This window comes from Meleagris gallopavo, chromosome 14 (assembly GCF_000146605.3).
Source record: "Meleagris gallopavo isolate NT-WF06-2002-E0010 breed Aviagen turkey brand Nicholas breeding stock chromosome 14, Turkey_5.1, whole genome shotgun sequence".
NCBI lineage: Eukaryota > Metazoa > Chordata > Aves > Galliformes > Phasianidae > Meleagris > Meleagris gallopavo.
The window spans coordinates 11523419-11543666 of NC_015024.2; the positions used below are offsets into that span (position 1 = coordinate 11523419).

Here is a 20248-nt window from a genome sequence, read left to right on the forward strand (position 1 = left end):
TCCGAAGCAGTGGGGAGATGGAGAAACAACCTCATGTGGGTCTTGCTGTCCCTCAGCCATCACCCTTAATTAGCAAATTTGCTAAATAATCGTGGCACTTGAAGCTGTATTTATGACTCCCAGTAAACGGTGGGATTTTTGATTTATTTTTCAGGCTGCAGTAACTTGGGGAGGAAGCTCTGGCTGTGCGGTGAGGTCACACAGGAGCTGCACTTCAGCTCTCCCTGTTGATCCAAAACTGCATGTGCCTCTGTAACACTCAGTGATGGGTCAGATCTCTTTATAGCTGCCTGTAGCATGCTGAGACATACATTTCCTTTGGAAAGGCTTCTGGTGTTAAGCCAAAACAATACACATTGCAGTGGGCCAGGAAGAGTTTCCCGAAGCTAAATGGGGCTAGTTGTTCTCCCCTCTGTAGCTGCTGCTGGGTGCTGCTTTCCCCTTTGCAAAAGCCATTACGGGTCCCAGACTGTTTTCAGTTTGGCTTACAAGCGAATCCAGATCCTTTGAGGGGGCTTAAAATAGTTGGCATATTTCTGCTGGCGGTGCAGCAGGGTGTGTGGCGCGAGGGCTGTTGTGTCTGCTGCGCTGTGCTGGTGCTCATTGCTGCTGCCCTGTGGGTGATTCAGCGCCCAGGATTAGCGGCTGCTGCTGCAGCAGATTTAGGGATCGATGTATGGCAGGGGCTTCCCGCAGCATGGTCAGGTGCACGCTAAGAGTGCAGGAGGATAAGCTTGGATAAAATACTACAGCTAGCGGGAAATTCCTCTGTGTTGGCTGCCTGGGGTTTTTGCTTTGGGTTTTTCCTTCTTTAGGGAAAATCTGCCATCTTTCTGGTTTGGGATGGAGGCATTGGGTTTTGGTGTTGTCTTGATCTTTGGAGGACTTAGCTTGGATTTAACCCAGAAAAAGAGCAACAAGGTGGGCAAACGTGCTTTGTCTGCACACATTGGCCAGCAAGCCACCACCGTGGCCTTATTGTGGCTATAAGATGTGGAGGAGGGTTGGTAATGGAGAGGAAGACCACTGGGGCCAGAACATCCCCATGTCTGTGGGCAGGGGACAGCCATGTGTGGTGCTGTGACAGTGGATGGGAAACCCAGCTGGTGGCAGACAGGTTGGCAATGCCAGGCCTGTGGGGAAAAGCCTGGATTGTGCTCGAAAGCAGAGGGAAGGAGGTATTGCTTTATAGTTAGATATATTATTTAAGAAACAACTAGAAAACTTATCACAAAATGCTTGGTTTGAAGATAGAAAAACAAAATGCCCCACTCATAGCCACGGACTACGGCAGCTTGGCTGGAGCCTGGCTGGGTGCTTGCTCACCTGCACACTGCAGCTGCTCTGAGCACCGCGTGTCCCCACAGCAGAATGCCGGTCCCTGGGAGCCAGCAGCCACCACCAGGATTGTGTGGCTGCGCCGGGGGCTTGGTCAGTCCAGGGGGGTTGGTGTCCCCATAGACCTGGCTTGGGCTCCATGCAGGTGTGCTGCCAGAGCGTCCCTTCTAATCTTGTTTCCTGGGGGCACAGCCCTCCATCTCCAGCAGCTCTGGCCAACCGTCATATTTATTTGTTTTCTGGTCATTTTTGACGTGCTACAGGAAAAAAAATGAGAGAAAGAAAACATGATGAAGTGGGTGGCACTGGGCATATCTGCAGTGTGGCAAAGCTTGCAGATAGGTGGGTGAGACATGGGAGATGGTGGCCGGGCCACGTACCTCCTCAAAGGGGCTCTTGCCCTTCAGTCCCTTCGCCCCTAAGAAGACCCAGTTGTCTCGAAAGCCCAGCTGGTTCACGTGGCTGCTGCCCAGTGCTGAAAAAAGTGCCCGAACTTTGTTGTTCATCCTACGGGACGGAAAAAAAAGCATCGGTATGGTGCTGGGTTGGTGGCCCTTCCTGTCACAGAATCATAGAATCATTAAGGTTGGAAAAGACAAATAAGATGATCAAGCCCAACCACCAACCTACCCCAACCACGCCCACTGACCCTCAGTGCCACATCTTGAGCAACTCTTGAGCAACTCCAGGGATGGTGAGTCTACCATTCCCTGGGCAACAGTGTCAGTGCTTCATCACTCTTTTGAAGAAGAAAGAGCTGGCAGCACGTGGCTGTGGAGGTTGGCAGCAGCAGCACCCCCAGCCCTAGCACTGCTGCTGGCTTTTGGGCACCCAGGGTCACATGTGGGGGCAAACTCACTTTGTGGCAGCGTCATCATAGGTGGCTGCCAGCATGATGGTGCCATCCTTGATCTCTTGGAGGAAGGTCTCCAGCTGTGTAACATCTGAGAGGAGCATTAGGAAAAAGAAAAGGGTTTTAATAGGGCTGTGCATGGTACTGGTGATAGGAAGGTTTGGGACTGCTGCTTGCCTGCTGTGCACAACCATAAGGAGAAATATACTGCTAATTTTGCTAACTAGCTGTGAGACCTTGTTCATGTGAATTAAATTCCCAACACCGGGAATGAGCCTGGCTGCAGAGTTCCTGCCTGGTGGCAGCAGCTTCGTGCACATTGCAGGAGTTATTCCTCATCCTGCATCCACTGCGCAGGATGCTTGAGTCCAATGCCCCATCTAGTGGCACAACAGCTGATTGCTGCTTGGGGCTTGCTTACAGACTGCAAGAAATCTCATGACGTTGGTGTTTCTCCTTAAAATTGTGAAGTTACCAATATAAGTTTTATGACCAACAAATGTAAAGGGTGATCGGTTTAGTGGGATTTTGTTCTTCAGGCTTTTATAAGTGAGAAAGGAGCCAGAAGCCCAGCTCAGCTGTGACCCTGCGCAGCCATACGTACACCACCAGAGCCAGCCAAAGTCCAGCAGCCCTTATCTGCACACACAGCAGAGCTGCTGCAGTGCTGGTGACTGCTGGCACCGAGGGCACCGTGCTTACCTCCAGAGTACATGTCAAAGGAGCCCACCTTCAGGAGCTGCCCGCTCTTTCCTAAGGGTTGAAAATTCCCAACACAGTCAGGGTGGGTCTCCAGAGAAGCTCCCCTGTGTCCCAGCCCCACGTGCACCGTGGTTGATGCTGTCCTGAAGTTGGCTGTGCACAAAGCCTTTGGACCACTGGGGCCCAACTCACCATTTACCAGCGCTATGTTCAGCCCTCTGCCAATGTTGTTCTTCACGGTGCTCATGAGGCTGGAAAGCAGAGACCAGTGAGTGGCAGCAGGCCATGAACCAGCCCCAGGCACAAAGACAACTCTTTCCACCGTTGTGGAATGGTCTGTGCTTGGCCGTCAGAGGCCAAACTTGCCCCGCTGCCACCCCACACCCTCCCCATACTGCTTACATCCTGTCCTCAAAGCAGATGGAGGGTCCCACCACGTTGGCAGCACCGCTGATGATCCGGAAGGCGAAGTGGTCGGCGGGGCAGTCCCTCTTGTTGTCACACTTGTGGCGGGGCTGCGGTGGGCCTGGGGGGAGCAGGGAGCTGTGTGGGGGGGCACGGGCCTGGGGCTGGGGCTGAGGCACGTGTCTGCTGTCAGGGTGTGCTGTGAGGTGAGGCACGCGCCAGTCTTGTCCTAGAGCCAGTGATGGGTGGTGATGGGGTTGGGATGGGACGTGATGAGCTCATGTTGGGCATTGCTTTGTGTGAACAGAGGGCGGCTGTCACAGGGAGTGTTCGCTGCTGGCACCCATTCAAGCCCAGCCCTGTGTGAGTTTTCTGCCCTGAGTTTCCCTATTTTCAGCTGGGGTGAGGCTTGCAGCCTCACCACGTGCATAGGACCCCTGCTGGCTTCCTACAGCCCATGGCCTGAGAGTGTTGTGCTGAGGCATGGGATGTATAAAGGGCCACGTGCCTGCTGAAGACACTGCTGTGCTGAAATCTACACAAGGGCCATAGGGAGATTCCCCTGCATTTGGAGGGTGGGACATTCGGCTTGCAAGCAGTCATCGTGGTGGTACTCACTACTCATGGGCTTTCTGGTGGCACCTGCAGACACAAAGGAGAGGTCAGCATTCCACGGGCCCACCAAAACCTCTCCTCGGGGCTGTGAGTATCCCCGGACCCCTGCAGCACTTCCCACTGTCCTGTCCCCTCGTGCCCAGATAACAGAGCTGGTGGCTGTGCCCCCAACCAGGGGCAGCCGTGCACTCACCCAACCAGCTCCGCAGGCTGATGGTTCTCCTGCTGTGCTCAAAGTATATCTGCACGATGAACCAGGAGCCCAGCAGTATGGCCAGCGGCACCAGAATCCGGATCACGCCTGGTGGGAGAGGAGCACGTGGGTAGGGGGAAGGGCATCCCTAGGGCATCCCGCAGTCCCCAGGTTCCCCATGCACAGAGTGGCTGCTGTGGCATGGCAGGTGGCCAACACTCCTTTCCTCATCCTCTACAAGGACTCTGATCTCTTAATTAATGTCTCCAGAGTGAGCGGTGATCCTCAGATCGGCATCACCCTTCCACCGGAGAGCATTATTCATGCTCCTCTCTGCATTAAAGTTAATCTGATAATTAGTTAGAAAGCAGTGTAAATGCAAGTGTTTCCTATTTTCCCAGAGCTGGGAGGGCTGCTGTCCCCCAATTAGTCACCAACTACAGCCAAGCAGCCACTAATACAAGTGTGATTGGCATTTGGCTTTAAAGCAACACTCACTGGAGCAAAACGTTCCTGTCCTGCATGGAAAAATATACTTAGATTGCAGCTGAATGGCTCTTTTGGAAGCAGGAACCTCTCAGCAGCCATCACTTCTCAGCCTCCGAAGGTTTCACTGGGAAATACACAACAGCCTGAAATCTACACAAATATCATAAAAACCTGATGCTTATACAAATGCCCTTTCCTTTGATGCTGGTGAGGGGAGGGCAGGGCAGACGGGCTTGAAATGGGCCATGCAAATGAGAAATAGGTATAAAGAGCTGTAGAAAATGGGACTGGGAAAAGTAAATGTTCGTCTGCATCCTTACCTGTCACCCGCATGCTGAGGAAACACAGCGAGGGGCTGTCACTGATCCCGCGTCACCCTGAGCAAGGAGAAACACCGTGAAGCGTGGCTGTAATCCACAAAAACCAGGCGGATGTTAGATAAAAAAGTAATTGCTCTGTTAAGCATATTTGCATTGATGAAGATCAGGAACTAAGCCACCATAAATGCATGGATTCCTGTTGGGCACGTGCTTGTCCCCACCCTGACGTATCAAAGTCCTGGCTCCGGTGCATCAGAGTTATTCTGCAGGCCCTGGGCTATCCCCTGTCACTCACCAGTACTGTCCTTTTCCCAGGAACTCTTCCCTGTGCCGCTGACAAGGAAGAGCTCAGTGGTGTATTTGCAGTCACAGCCCTGCGTCATTTCCTTATGGGATGATGCAAGGTGAGTTTTCAATATTATGGACTGCAGAATGCCACTGACAGCTTGCAGTTTAGACTGGCGTGGTCAGAGAGGTCTGCAGAGGAAAGTCCTCTCTTTAAATCAGAATGAAAAGGAAAGAAACTGGTGCCAAGGGCTGGTGTCATTCTCTCACTGTTCAGCAAACACTTTTGTCCTCTTAATTTGCATACACTCTGTTGGGCTCATGGTGATGCAGCTGCAGGCAATTCTAACAAGAAACAGAGTTTGGGAGCAATTCCCACGTTGGCAGAGCAGCACCAGCTCTAAGGATGCATGGCACAGGAGCACAAATGTTTTCCCTTTCCCTGATCGCGCAGTATCTTCACCCATTTGGATTGGGAGGGGTTGCAAGTGGGATCATGAACCATTTCCCACCCAAACCTGCCCACCTCCCTGCTGCCACCGCATTCCCCATGGACACACAGCACTGACACCCACAGGGACCCAATCCTACCGTCCAAATTCGGGGTCACAGCATGGTGTGGTCTGTCCTGGAGCCCACCGTGAAGCTGGAAGGCAGAGCCTCACCTGCAGCAGTGTGCCCAGTGCTGCTGTGCTCGGAGATAAGGCTTGGTGTAGAAAATCTGTAAAGGAGCTGCGCTGAGAGTTGCTTTTCCTGTTTGAAGGGTAAATAAAAAGCAGTGAGTTGTAGCAGGGCTGGGCTGAAGGCTGAGTTCAGGTTCATATGCTATGAGGAAGGAGAGAAATTTTGCTCCCTGCCTGCCCTGCTCTGGGTCCCATTGCCAACATTTGTGGAAAATGCCCACAGCACTGTGTCTCTGCATCCCTCACAGCCCTTTCCCACTCCCTCCAACCTTGTCCCTGCCAGCCCCACGGCCCCTTATCTCTGAAGTTCCCCTCTGCAAGAGGTGAGACCTCCAGGCTGGTACTGGGCTGCACTTGGAGCTCACTGAGCTTCCCTCAAATGCAATGAGTAAAGCCTGGAGCTGGCAATGACTTCAGACCTAGAACATAGAAAGTTGCAAAATATCCCCATTGTGTCCCAGTCACTGTGGGGGCACATGCCTGCGTGTTTTGTCCCCATTGCACAGTGCTTTGCCCAACTCATGGCTTTCTATGTGTGTATTGATTTCATTGCAGAGGGAGAGAAATGGAAAAATAAACCAATAAACACTACCACTTTGGGGAAGTCATTTATTTATTCGGGCTATTTATTTTCACCTTAATCCCAGGTAAAATTCATTGGGTGAAGTCCCTTAGCAGTGAAATTGATGGAACCTGATTGCATTACAAGAGGGCAACCCTCTCCTGGGATTTCTATTATATTCTCTTTTAATTGTTTGGATTGATTTTTTTTCTTTTTCTTTTTATGCTAGAAAGAGCACAGCGCTCCGCTGTCAGCCAGAGCCATTGGAAGAGAGGGAGAGAAGCAAGGAGCTGCGGAGGACAGTGGGCAATAACCGGAGGTATTTGTCTAATAAACCTGAAGCTTATTTGCTTAAAAACCATTCTGAGAACAAAAAGGTTCCTGTATAAGTATTGCTAAAGATTTCAATGGTGCTTTAGGCGTAGGCTCCACCCAGAGCCTGCCCAGGGGCCCAGGAGATCCAGTACTGAACTCCTCACTGGAGCAGCACTGTTTGCCAGAGTGTTTCTAATTTCCTCAGCCCATAAGAACATTTGGTTGCATGCTGGCTGCTCAGGAGGGTGCCTGTGGCCAGATCTCCCCCTGCAAGTCAATGGTTAACCAGGGAGAGGCCCTGCTCCCAAGCCAAGCAGGATGCAGGAGGCGGGCAGGGCTGCGGGGCAGTGGCAATGACCAAGCTGTGCCCAGGAGTGGGACCGTGGCCAAATCCCATCCTGTCTGCAGCTGCTGCTGGAGCACCACTCGCTCTCCCCATCTCACTGCCTTCGTGGGGCTGGGAGCCCCACATGCCATGCCTCTGGCTGCCCCTTCTTCGCCAGAGGCCGGAGGCTTCCTTCTCTAATCAGCTGTACCATTAACGGCACCACTTGTAGTTAACTTTGCACACGCGCACAAGTTCCTTAACCAGCAGCGTTGGGTTGCCTGCAGGATGAATCACATCGGCAAACTGATAACACATCTCATGGCTGTCACCCCAGTCACGGTGGCCATCTGGAGGCATGAATCCCGGGAGGAGGTTCGGGGCCACGGGATGGGGCGAGCGGCAGAAGTGCCACCTGGCAGCAGGAGCGCAGCAGTGGGTGCGTGCTCTGAGCCGGCGCGGCAATTGGTGGTGCTGTTGCGCAGCGCATCCGTCGCCCGCTGCAGCCCTGGCGCAGCCCCCGGCGCTCGGAGAGGGGAATAAATAAGGGAAATCATAACCGCTTTTACCATTAAAAGAGAAATTAGCTCGCGCCGCGCTAAGCCCACAGTTTGCAGCTCTAGCACAGCCAATCCGGTGTTATTGTTCTGCAGGACTCCTCTGCAACCCAACGATGACAAACGCCGGGAATTAGAGGAGTGTAATTACTCTGTATTAGCTGAATTCACGGTATCGACACAGATCATAAACATCCATTGATTATTCCTAATTTCACGTTTTTAGCATTCTGAATTGCAGCAATTACGCCTGTCGGAGGCAATTAGCACATCTCCCACTTCCTCAGACCCCCAGTCCCTGCCCTTCCTCTGAGACAACTTGGTGACTGCCGAATGAGAAGTTGGAGCACAAATCCCTCCCCACTGCTATAACACCCAACCCTCTGCAGCTCCCAGCCCCTCTCCATTGCTCCTTTGGCTGCTGAGAGCCTCAAAATGCAGATGGATGCCCATGGGGACTTCTGACCCCATAGACACAGATTCCTTCTCTATGTGATTAACAGTAGGAGTGCTCCAGTGCTCGCTGTCCTCTAACCAGTGCTGTGGTGCTGTGCTCAATATTTTGTTATGAAGGAAAAGCAGTATTAAAAAAAGGGTGTGGATATAGATCATGAATGTTTGCATGGGAAATGTGTGACTCTATTAGTATCATATCATTAAATCTGTTTCTTAGGCACAGTCAGTGATTTCATTACAAAGCGTAGTGGAGCATAGTGCCAGCTCTGCAGCTCTGATTTGGGAAATTAATGACAAGAGGGGACAAATCCCAGCCTTACCAATGGTTGTGCCTTTGAGGCTTCCAGTTTGCTTTGCTTGCACTAAATATGGAAGGATGCCAGGCGAAGAGTTGCTGGGCAAGTGCTGTGCTCCCAGTTGTGCACTGGGACACGTAGCCTCTTCTCCCAGGTAGTGACAATAACAGAAGAGGTAATGGCTTTAAGTTGTGCCAGGGGAGCTTCAGATTGGATGTTGGGAAAACTTTCTTCTTAGAGAGAGTGGTGATGCACTGGCACAGGCTGCCCAGCAAGTGGTGGAGTCACCATCCCCGGAGGTGTTTGACAACTGTGGAGATGTGGCACTGAGGATCAGATGCTTCTATCTGCTCCTCACCTGCAAGTTTCCACCTGGCTCTATATTAGTGGGAGGAAGTTGTCTTTGGGACTTGTTCAGAGAAGTGAGTTAACTTGCAGCTGCTTGTACTGCTTCTGTGTGGCTGAAAAACAGTGTTTGAGTGAGCATACGGCCATCCTGCATGCTGTGCTGCCCAGATTTGCTTATTGCTTGTGGCAGGGCAGACTTTGGGGACTCATCATCTGAGTGATGCAAACCTGCTGCTGCTTAGTGCAATGGGGCAGAACGAGACACTGGGGGCTGGCTCAGTAGGGGGATGGCAGAGGTGGGAGCCCACCTGGGGACACAGAGGAGATCTTACCTCTGTGCTGTCAATGGGCCCCACCAATCCAGTAAGGCATCACAGTGCTGATAGAATGTCTCTGTAAAAAGTGCAATAGAAATTAAAAGTCTCCACTGAGAACAAAGCCAGTGGGGCTTTTTGCATCTATTATTTTTATTGTACTCTGGAATGTTTGTAAAGTCAATTGCTTTCATCGAGGGAGCATAGCTTTTCTCCCAAGATGTAATTCTGAGGCTTCTTAAGAAAGATTTCTTCTCACAGAGGAAATAAAAGATAGAAATATGATGCTCCCTGACATTTGAACATGCTACTGAGAATCAGAATGGAAAGGAACAAACTCAGAAAGTATCATTTGTACCATGATCAACTTCAAAAAGTCACCATCTGCTGAGTTACTACTCAGTAACCACATTGTTGCTGTGATGGTTTGGGACTGTCTGCACCCATGGGGCTGCCCTGGTGCCGTGCCCGCACCAGGCAGAAGAAGGGCAGAAGAAATGACATTTCTTGGCATCTCAGGCCTCTGTTATTTTTCCTTGCTGATTTTATTATAATTCATCATAACAATATCAAATTCTTTGCCCTGTGTAACTCACATAGTGCTCACCTGGCAGTTTTTTACTCAGTTTGGTCTTCAGCTGCTCATGGACTCCCAGAAAGGCTAAGGTAGCAGAATTTAACCCTCTCTGCTGTTAAGGTTTCACTGCTACCTCTCCATATACAAAAGATCCCTCTATGGTAATACAGCTGCATACACCAGCTCATGTCTTTGCTTTCCTGGGTGAACTGGGAACCAAGCTATATTGTCAAGGCCACTGTGCCTTTTCTTCTTCCCAGTGTGTTCACTTTCATGCCTTCCCAGTGGCTGATTTTGGGATGGCAGAAAGTCGTTGGGGCCGTGGTGTTTTGTGCCTGGTGGCCATCTCCATCATGGCAAACAGCTGTATACTTGGCCCACGCATGGTGGCCCAAGGGACCTTGGTGGATTGGTGGCCAGGCAGTGGCTGGTGCCATGAGGTGTGAATGTATCTGTGCCTTCAGATGTCTTTCTGCCACTGTTGCTCAAATCACTTCATTTATTGCAAAATGAAGCAACTCTTTAAAAGCTGAACGAGGATCTGGCACAAAACTCATAAAACCAAAGCAACAAAACCCAAAAGATCAGCAATTGCAAAGCGTGGAAATGGTCGATTCTCAGTAAGTTTTATGTTTTTAAGCTTCTTGTAAGTAGAGGATAACTCAAGAAGTTTCAGAAAGCAAAGGGGTGTTAGCAGGGCGACAGTGTCTTGAAGGACACCAAACAATATCTCTATTTTTCCCTGTAAATCAGCTGCCTGGGGAAGCCACATTACCATTTTGTTGGTGACCTGCTTTGGATTTATCGCCAGGAAAAATCGACATGCACTGAATTGTCTATAATCCTTCCTCAGATGGAGGGGGATGAATGAGCTGGGATTTTGTTTCTTTGTTGAGATGAAATGTAATTACTTTATGGGGTCTGCATGGTGTGTTAAACTCTGCCAATATTAAAGCGTGATACAAGTTACAGAGCTGTGCGGGTTGCTGGAGATTTATGGAATAAAAGGTATAATTTCACACTTCACTGCATTTTATTTTGAAGTTGAATGTTGATGTGCTTTTCAGTTGTTTAGATGTGTTTGTTTAGCCTTTACTCTGGGCTAAGACAAGAGCGCTGGGGGATTTGATGAGCAAAGGGCTGTGCTGCTTTGCTTTCTGATGGAAGAGCCAAAGAGTCCCAGCCTCAGAAAACCTCTTGGAATGCTGTGTGGCTGTAAACCCATTCATTGCTCAGAGCAGCCAGAGGTGAGCACAAAGGTGGTCAGGGCTGTTGCCCAGGGAGCATTGGAGTCAGCATCCCTGGAGGTTTTCAAGAGAAGTGTAGATGCTGAATGAGTGACACAGCTTGGTGGTGGTGATGGCTTAACCTTATTAATTCTATGACTCTAAGACATCATGAGGGATGGGTGTCAGGGAGCAGAGCTGCAGCAAAAGATCCTTAGCTGCTCTCCTTGAAGCTCCATGTTTGCAGGATGGGGTCTGGGACATGGCCCTGAATGTGTCCCTGTAGGTCAGAGCCAACACTGAGCTCAGCTGCCTCACTGGTGCCTCGATATTGGCAATGAGCAACTGCTTTTAGTATAATATTCATGTTTCCCCCACTAATTCCCTGAACTCATCAGCCTTTTCTGGTAATAGGGTTTCTCCCTTGTGCTGATTTATTAATACTTCATGGAAAGAAGGACCTCCTTAAACTTCTTAAGGAAGACCTTCTTAAACCTGAAAGGCATTGCAATGCAACCAGAACAAAATGTGGGGTGTAGCTCTGAAAGCTGTGCTTCACAGCGGTGTCTCCGTCTCAGCTGCTTAATAAGGACTCACAACCGATTTTTAGACAGTCTGTCTGTAATTATTTTCTTCATGAAGTAATTTTGGTTTCACAGGTAAATACCAGTCTCAGCAATTTCCACTCTTCATATGCAATTTGATTTAGAACTGAACATCCTCTGCTCGCTAAGCAGGTATTTATTGTGGCCGAACTTCCTGACATATTCCTCACCCGCGTCGCTGCCTGCCCAGGGGTTACTCAGCACTCCTCACACCGTGGCCGCCCCGCTGGGTTTTCCTGCAGATGCGCCGAAGGCCTGCAGCACTTCCCATTCCAAGAGGAATTTTGGGAATTTCCATGGAGACGTGGCAGCAGGTGGTGCGGTGCCCACAGGAGGGACGTTGGCGCCAGATGCTCATCCAGAACCACTGTGGTCAATAAACTGTGAATTAAGAAGGATTTACGTGATTGTCCGTGAGGGCTGCGTGAGTTGTCAAAGTGTGCTCAGTAACCCAGTTACCAAAAACGCCACTCTGTGTGCTTAGTAAAAGGCTGTAACAAAGACTGTAACTGCTTTAAAATATGGTTATAGACTATTGCACGAAGGAGAAGCAGTAACTTAAATATGCACAGGCTTTGAATGCACTTGACTTTATCATGGGTCGCAGTGAATTATGCAAGGCATGAAAAACAGTTGTCAAAAATATGGAAGAAAGATACAAAGCCAAAAGTGCAGCCATTCATTCTCAGTGGTAATGTGTTAATGCAGGGGATGGGAAACAGCAGCACTGGAAATGGGAAGGGAATGCTCAGCAAACTAAACTCTTCACTGGAAAAACATTCCCACAGAATAATAATCATCCATGAGCTTTGAAATTATCTCAAAATGAATAATGGTTTTCCCAGCCAGTCCCTGGGTACAGCCAAGGTCAGGCTGGACGGGCTCTGAGCACCTGATGGAGCTGTAGGTGTCCCTGTTCATTGCAGGGGGGTTGGACTGATGTCCTTTCGGGGTCCCTTCTGACTCAAACGATTTTGTGGTTCTATGATGACCCAGGGTTGAATGACAAAACACAGTGCCACCATGTGCCCAATGCAACAAACCCACGGCACCACGGGATTCCTCCTTGGAGAGCCCTCCCGATGAGAAAGCAGCAGCCAAACACTCGCACGGGATGTTTTCTGAGCTGTATGAACACATTATGAAATTACTCGGTGCGATAATAAATGCATCCAGAGTTTTAGTATTTTCCACCTCAGGTGGTAAGGCAGTCACTGCGAATAGATTGCTGGAGCGAAGGTTTGTGCCTTTAGCACGGCGGTAGCAGATGGCCTAATAAATATGCAGTGCTCTGAAATGACGCCTGTAATTTGTGACCTAGGCTTTTTCTGGTCTCCCACGAAGATAAAACACGCAATCATCCAATAATAAACTTGTTAATAGATAAAAAACGCAAGCGGTGTAATGGAAGCATTGCTGGAAGCCCAGCAGCATTACAGTGCAGCGACAGTGGTGCTGGGAGCCTGGCTCTGTGGTTTATGGCTATATGGGACTGTGGCTGCACCCGATGGAGCAGCAGCACCCCAAACCTATTCCTGGTTGGGGGAGATGGATGAGGCATTGTGACTACAGTGGGATCCAGAGCATCAGAGGGAGAGCTCCTGTGCTGCTGCTAACAGCAACTACAGAACCAGAACCAACGAGAAGCACTGTTGTTACATTGACACACTCCCGTGGGTGCCATGAAACCAAGCTTTCAGTTTGTGAGGGAACTGAATTTCAATAGATTTTTTTCAAAGTGCCAGAAAAGGTGGCAGCTGAGGATGCCGAGTTACTATAGTAACCACAAGAGAAGTGGTGATTATCAGAAGTACCACAGAGGAAAGAGAGACCGGATTGTCTTTTTGTTCTGCACATAATTCATTGCTTAAAAACAATCTCTTTTTTGATATAAAGAAACACTATGGAAAAAAATTGAGTATGAAATGCATTATGCAAAAAAATTTGCACGGATTTTCCAGCCTGTGCAGTCTTGCCATCTGACCCAAAGTTTCAAGATGCACCAAAATTGAGCGTCTGATGTCTGAAGGATACATGAATAATAAGCAGTACTTCTCACGTCTTCTTACCTTGTAAACATGGCAGCAGAGGGGAAGGGGCAATGCTGCTGTCCTGAGGAGGGGAGCTCTTTGGGACAGAGGTGCTCCGTTTGGCGTCACAGAGCTCACATGGCTGCTGAGGACATACAACAAGCAATGCTAAGCAGAAAGCAGCTGTGTACATACAAGCGTGTGTGAGCCAGGATCTGATTTTTGAAGGGCAAAATTATGATTTCATTGAACTCTTAAACTGATTATGGCATTAGCAAGAACAGATATAAATCTTTCTGGGATAAACTGGCTAAGGCAGGGTAAGTAAATTATCTCCACACAGTATCTGTCTTCCTGCGGATTTCAGTGCTACTCGAATCAATTGGCAGTGATATGTTTGTACCTGACTCAGAAGCCAAATACACAATCTGATCCTGTGCCAAGCTGCTATTAACAGCTGCATTTTCAATTGATTCTTGGATATTCATTAACTGGCATCCATAATTACAAATAATTTACAGACATAACATTTTAAATCACTTGCCAGTGAGCTTTGTAGGCTCACTTTATGACATTCCAATACATTATTCTTAAAAATTCACTGAGTAATCAACTTGCAAATGATTACTGTGGAACAGCACTGGATATAATCAAGTAGAAACTCAGAGCACGAATCACCAGAAATGTCCATAGATCACTTCTGCCATGTGATGCTGACATTCACTTTAACTCCCTCCAAAAAACTGTTACATACTGAACTGCTGGACTCTGAAGCTGCTGTGAGCTTGATGCCATTACAATCAAACCCTTTGCTTCTTCCACAGGCAGCCCCTGCCCTGCACAGTTTCATGGACTGCACTTATTTTGAAATGCTATGAATGCTCTGCTCTATCTCCATAGTCTTGCTCCACGGTCAACATGGATATTATACGTATAGCAGGAAGAAATCACACTGCGATGCATGCAATTTCTAAGTTGGAACTCTGAGGCCCTCACTGGAAACTGCACTGAAAGACAATGTGGATGGGATACATAAGTTTTGTTCTTAAGTTGCAAAGTATAACAGAAAAACTAATATAAACGTACAAGGACTGTACGCATATGGATCATATATACACCTTCTTGCCTTTACGTGGAACAAGGCTCCAATTTCTGAGTGTTGGAACAATCACTCCTTACTGCCATCTCAAATGACAGCAGGAAATAGAGGGCAGCTGGTACCAGAGTCCATCCTATGGTTTTTTTTCTGATGACAAAGGCAGCTTACAAAATAGACACCTTTGAACGTGTCTTTTTGGGCCACAGTGTGTATCCTGAAAGTACAAAGGAATCCAATAAATGATGAATGGAAAAAGTTCTTTTTATTTGAGTCAGACCGTAAGTTGGAGATGACCACCACAGAAGCTCTTGATTCACCTTCAGTCATTCCTACGTAAAAGCTTTGAATGCTGGAAATAAATGACACTAACAAATAAATGTCTTCCCCACTGGAACTTCCATGCTACCTGATTTTCCACTGCAGTACAACTTAATGTGAAACTATAAAAATAAGACACTACGTACAAAATATATTCATTTGTTTGCAAAACTACCGGTTACTTCAAGATTTAAATCACATGATAAATTATACAGCCCAGTCACACTTCAAAAACAGTTAAAATATAACTCTATTCTGAATACAAAACAGTGTGCCCTCACGACCTGACTATGCCAATTCATAGTACTTCCCAGAATTTGGGTCAAAGTAACAGTTCAGACATGGATCATACAAAAGAGTCAGGACTTCCTCGTCTTCTTCAGCATTGAGGTCATCTTCACCTGTGTGAGGAGTGGAAAGTAAGAGTAAATCACTCTCATTCACTTTGAAAAATAACATGGAAATACCTCTCTGTCAAATGTGACATAATTTCTCTTTAAATTGTATAATCTTTTGACTTTTGAATTGTGACCTTCAAGATAAATGCAGTTCAGGTTTTTTTTGTTTTTTTTTTGGCATACTTCTGAAGACTTGCCTTCAGCTGAGGTGAAATGATGTCATTCAGTTTGCTGAACAGCTGGACTTCACAAAGTCCAAGAGGGCTGTTCAGCAGCAGTACCTTTACTGAGAGCGTATTGAAGTGCTCCTAAGTGGTGTCTTTCTCACTGTCTGCTTTAGTCCAACAAAGACAGTCAGTCAATCTGTTCCTAAGGACTGTAGGAATCCAATTGTGTATTATTAAAATATTCCACGTGGAAATCAGAAAATTAAGCAGCACAAACATTTCTGTTTGAAGACTTGCTGCTTGTCATGTTGGTCTCACAGCAACAGCATTCAAGGTTTTTTAGCATTCATAGGGTATTTATTATTGCTGGTTATACACACATTAAAGGTAGCTGGTAAAGTATATTCAGTATATTTCATTGTTGTTAATGGGTTGAAGAAATCGTGTGACAAATAAGTCCAACAAGCTTACAGAAGAGTCAATATTGTTGCAATAAATGAGCTCATATTGACTTTTCTGATACAATGAGCTCTTTCACTTTAGGAAGGCTAATAAAGACCAAAGCAAGACTAAAAGATATAGTGTATCCTGAGACAGGACCCTTAACTATGTATGCAAAGGTAAATACCCCAATTAATATTTTCAGATAAGAATTGCTAGTTGTAAATATAGATGTCTTAAAATTCTCCTTAAGTGGAGGAAGGCAGTGTGGCATCCTAACTGCTCATGAACTGTGGGACTTCTTAGAAATGCATTTTAATGTCTGGCATCTGATATTAAAACAAAAACAAAACAAAACAATTGTGTAAGAGACCTTGCAATATCAGAGAGGAGATAAGACTTTTTCAGACAATAAAATTTTTAGCTCTAGGCTGTCTAAAGCTATATAGAATACAAGAAAGTTTTGAGGTTACAGAAATGAATTCTTAACCTAAAATACACTGATGAAGATAGACAGATTTATTACAGATATTTTATATATACTGAGGCTCCTTTTTAAAACCTGTCTTTCACATAAGCTGAATGTAAGCTATATGATCTTTCGATGATAACTTTTGAGAGGAACTCATTCATAGCTGACCACGATCTGCATTGGGTGAGGCCCTCACTGTGCCAGCCATGCCTCCCCTTCCCACAGCTGCTCAGATCACTATGGTTCTTCTCTTTTACTTTAATAGGGAAGGTTTTCTAGTGGCTCAGAAAAAACCCAGACTGAAGATGACAGGTCAGGGAACTGCTCTCTTGGTCTCTTATTTCCTCCAACTCCTGGGAGAAATGAAGTGTGATTGCTTCAACTACTAAGGCAGGTTTTTTTGGCATATTTTGAGATAGAAAAAAAATTGTGAAGTTAATGAAGTTACAAATATCATCACATACGTGAATCAGAAATTAATTAGATACAACGAATGTGCAAAAAGAAAAGGACAAAATTAAAAGTGATGGTACACATAGAGATTTTCTTTCCATGACAGATACATCATAAAAAGATAAAGGAAAATGAGGAAGAATTTACAAAACAGTTTGGAAAATACGTGGTGTAAATTAGCAGGAGAAATCCAGCCATTTCTCAAATGCATACATAACTTTATTAGCTTTTTAGAGACAATCATCCAAATGTTAAAATTTACAGAGATTTGAGCTTTACTGCAGCAAGCCTTGGATTTCATAAACCAGACACCAAGACATCAATCCACATCAAGACACTCTCAGAGACCTTTCACAAATTTATATCCAACATGTCTTTAACTCAAGGATTACTGTCCAATTCTCTTGGGCTTATTTAGGACCCTTAACAAAACATATTATTTGATTCTTCAAAGCAAGGTCCCTCCTGACAGCAGAATTCTGTTTTGCTGTCATAAACAATTACAAATACACATCTATGAAAAGATGGCCAATTTGGGGGCCATAATCTATTCTAGACTGTAAATCACTGAGACATCTTCATCCTCAGGCAATCAAAATACACAGGTCAGATTTATGAGATATCACATTGAATTCCCTGGACTTGAAGAAAAATGTAGGTATCTACCCTATTTCCTAACACATAAGTAAGAAAAAAAGAGGGTTTGAAGAAAACAAGACATATGTTTTATTCTGTTGCTGTCAACTTTCCAGTTTCCACAAAGTTCTTTGTCATTCTCTAAACAAATGCCGTTATGAAGAAAAAAAGCTGTAGCACTTAAGATGGTAACTCAGCAATTTTTTCCTTTGGAAATTGTGCTGAGGTTTCATTTACGGCCATATTTATTTATTTTTTTAATCAGAAGACAAGTACCACATATGTAACTGTTCTGGTTCTTGTGAACGTCAATTTTAGTCTTTGCATTTTTTCTTTTTCTTTCTTTTTCTTTCTTTTTTTTACTTTTCTTTTTCTTTTTTTTCACTATCATCAATTCCTGATTTTAAACAAGTAAGATGTATTTTTTAATGGGATGAATCTATATTCAACCAGAATGCTAAGAATCTACAACTGCATAAGTTATTCTTCTATCAGAGGCATGGAAAACTCTGCTAGTTTGAACTGAAAATAATAAATGATGCTGAACTCAAAAGGTAGCAGTATAAAAAAACAACTACTGGGAAGCAGAACCAGCTCCACAGGAACAGCATTCAGAAATGGTTTTCTACCCAGGTCCACTATCTTCACAAATTCCTACCTGGAATACTCTGATTTGATGAAGATTTTATGTGCTCTTCCAATTTCTGGCTTGCGGGAGTGATGGGGGGACTGAATGCATCCAACCAGTCTCTGAAAAACACAAACCAAATCAGAACTAAAAGCACAGTTTGTGTTCCTATTTGTGATTTTATTATTATAAATATATTATAAAAATATAGTTAGTTTACAGCTAACACTATTAAAAAAGCTAAGGCTTCCTTCTTTCCTTAGCATTTTCACCTGTTCACACTGAAAATCTTCAGCTGGTGTTACTCTCTCAACAAAAGGTGTGATCCATAATCCCCAGAGCTGTGCTCTGAAATCTTATAGGACTCATCAGAGTCCTTTGCTGCGGAACAGACCTGGGAGAAGCCACCTGTGTTTGATGCCACAGTAGAGGTCAACCAAAAATCCTGGGGAAAAAGGCTTAATGGCAATTGCAAGAGCTGTGTTTGGTTACCATTGATTTGGCACTGCTTGGAGCCCCCTCTATAGGATCACAGGATCACAGAAGCATAGGATTGTTAATGTTGGAAAAGACCACTAAGATCATCTAGTCCAACTGAGTGACCCAGCAAGTGTTAGTGTTATAAAATTTGTTATATGTTATAGATAAAAATTTGTTATTGACCATAACATAGTTCTAGTTGCTGACCATAAGACAGAGAACTCATCACAGCTGTCATAAATCTGTGTTGCTTCTAGGAAGAAAAAAGTTTTGATGTAATCTTTATCATAGACAAGAGAGTATGGGACTTCTTCACCTATTTAATTTTATAGGCAGTTTATGCCTCTGCTGAACACTACTTTGTGACAGCTTTTAAAAATGATTTTCACATTATCATACATTGATGCAAAGTTCAGTGTTCATTTCCGATATGCCACTTTATGATACACTGCCTTTGATTGTTACAGCTCAAAAAAGAAAAACAGAACAGTCCTTTTTATTGTTATTGCTATTGCTTTTTACTGCAAGCTGAAAGGTAGACTTTTCCACTGAGAAAGTGGATAGGAAGCACACATGTGAGATTTCATTCAAGTTAACAGGCAGAGAAACGCAGCCCTGGAGGGACACATCCAAGTCACAAAGTTCAGGCAATTCTGCAGTTGACCACGTCTCACAATTCTTTTCATATAAGAAGCTAATCTCTGAACGCTGTGCATAGCTGGTGTTTCATTATGTTCCCATCTCTCCTGCTCAACAGTTAAAAGCTATAACACATTCAGGCTTCCACATCACTGTTAACTAAACTCAGTGATTGAAATTTAACATTTGAAATGGAATTCAAGGGACCTCAGTAAATCATCTCATTCTGATGGAACCAGATCCATCCTTTTTGACCAATGTATTTCACTGCAAGGCAAAGGAAGTAGATGGGAAAAGGGGTCATTAAATTCCCCTGTGTTTGCTTCATGCTGGTGGAACAGTGCAGCTCTATTGAGTTAAGTTAGTTTGGAGTTAATTCAGTTTGTCTGGCCATGGCTGTTCCAACAGCTGGTACAAGAACATTTTGCATCCAACTTGTGCTAAAGGCTAGAAAGATCAGCTAGGGCTGTGCAAGTAACTTCAGCTTCCAGGGATTCCTCCAGAAAGGATGGATTTTCCCAAAGCTTGACAGATTTCTTTACAACACCCAACCTTATCAATTGTCCAACACCAAGAAAACAGGTGATGTACTTCTACTTTCTGAAAAGCCTTGAAGATCTCATGTAAGATTTCTTTCTGACAGAGAAATCTGGAAAGGCTTAGGCATGTGCTGTAATTGCTAAAATATGCCAGTTGCTTTTTTGTTGGTTGTTGTTCTTCTGTTACTTCTGGACTTGTTGATTCCACGTCATCTCCTTCTGGCATGTACACATAATATGGGGTGAATTTGGGGACAACCACCTGTCAGTCAGAGTCAAAATGGAAGAAACTAATTTTCTGCCTCAGGAAACAGAACTGCTGGTGTAGAAATCCAGCAAGTAGTATAGGAGATTTAAAGGAAAAGATACAGATTTTTCCATCATTTCAATATGTCAAAAACATACTTCACATTTTTTTTATCCCATCATTCCATTTTCACATATATGTCCAACTTCCAACCACTCCTCCTCTGTTCCTCTGCCA

At 45.6% G+C, this 20248-nt stretch overlaps 2 protein-coding genes and 1 long non-coding RNA gene across 8 annotated transcripts in view; 1 reads left to right on the forward strand and 2 right to left on the reverse strand.

The window, feature by feature from the left end:
• Positions 1-20248, forward strand: part of LOC104913175 — a 61868-nt gene that overhangs the window by 30575 nt on the left and 11045 nt on the right. For 2 of the 3 annotated variants that reach the window (XR_002119647.2, XR_002119646.1), the window contains exons 2-3: positions 6675-6764; positions 11519-14747. This is a non-coding gene — a long non-coding RNA (uncharacterized LOC104913175). Of the gene's footprint in view, positions 1-6674; positions 6765-11518; positions 14748-20248 lie in introns of those variants that run through there. The other variant, XR_004161321.1, reaches the window with a different exon arrangement.
• On the reverse strand, positions 1224-5912 carry FAM3D (FAM3 metabolism regulating signaling molecule D). 2 transcript variants are annotated; one of them, XM_019620178.2, is made up of 10 exons: positions 5792-5912; positions 4916-5002; positions 4107-4214; positions 3917-3940; positions 3296-3419; positions 3086-3144; positions 2894-2944; positions 2198-2282; positions 1719-1845; positions 1224-1595 (listed from the first exon to the last, which is right to left on the reverse strand). In XM_019620178.2, the coding sequence occupies exons 2-10, from the start codon at positions 4926-4928 to the stop codon at positions 1506-1508; spliced, it is 681 nt and encodes a 226-aa protein (XP_019475723.1). In that variant the 5' UTR covers positions 4929-5002; positions 5792-5912; the 3' UTR covers positions 1224-1505. The 2 variants fall into 2 exon arrangements, with proteins under 2 accessions (XP_019475723.1, XP_010716928.1); XM_010718626.3 differs by having other exon boundaries at positions 4916-4972; positions 5792-5892.
• The window catches only part of C14H3orf67 (chromosome 14 C3orf67 homolog), a 58388-nt gene continuing 52976 nt past the window's right edge, over positions 14837-20248 (reverse strand). For 2 of the 3 annotated variants that reach the window (XM_031555597.1, XM_031555595.1), the window contains 2 exons: positions 18137-18228; positions 14837-15312 (listed from right to left, as the gene is read on the reverse strand). In XM_031555597.1, the coding sequence (XP_031411457.1) occupies positions 15200-15312; positions 18137-18228 (205 nt within the window). In that variant the 3' untranslated portion in view covers positions 14837-15199. The remainder of the gene's footprint in view (positions 15313-18136; positions 18229-20248) is intronic. The other variant, XM_031555596.1, reaches the window with a different exon arrangement.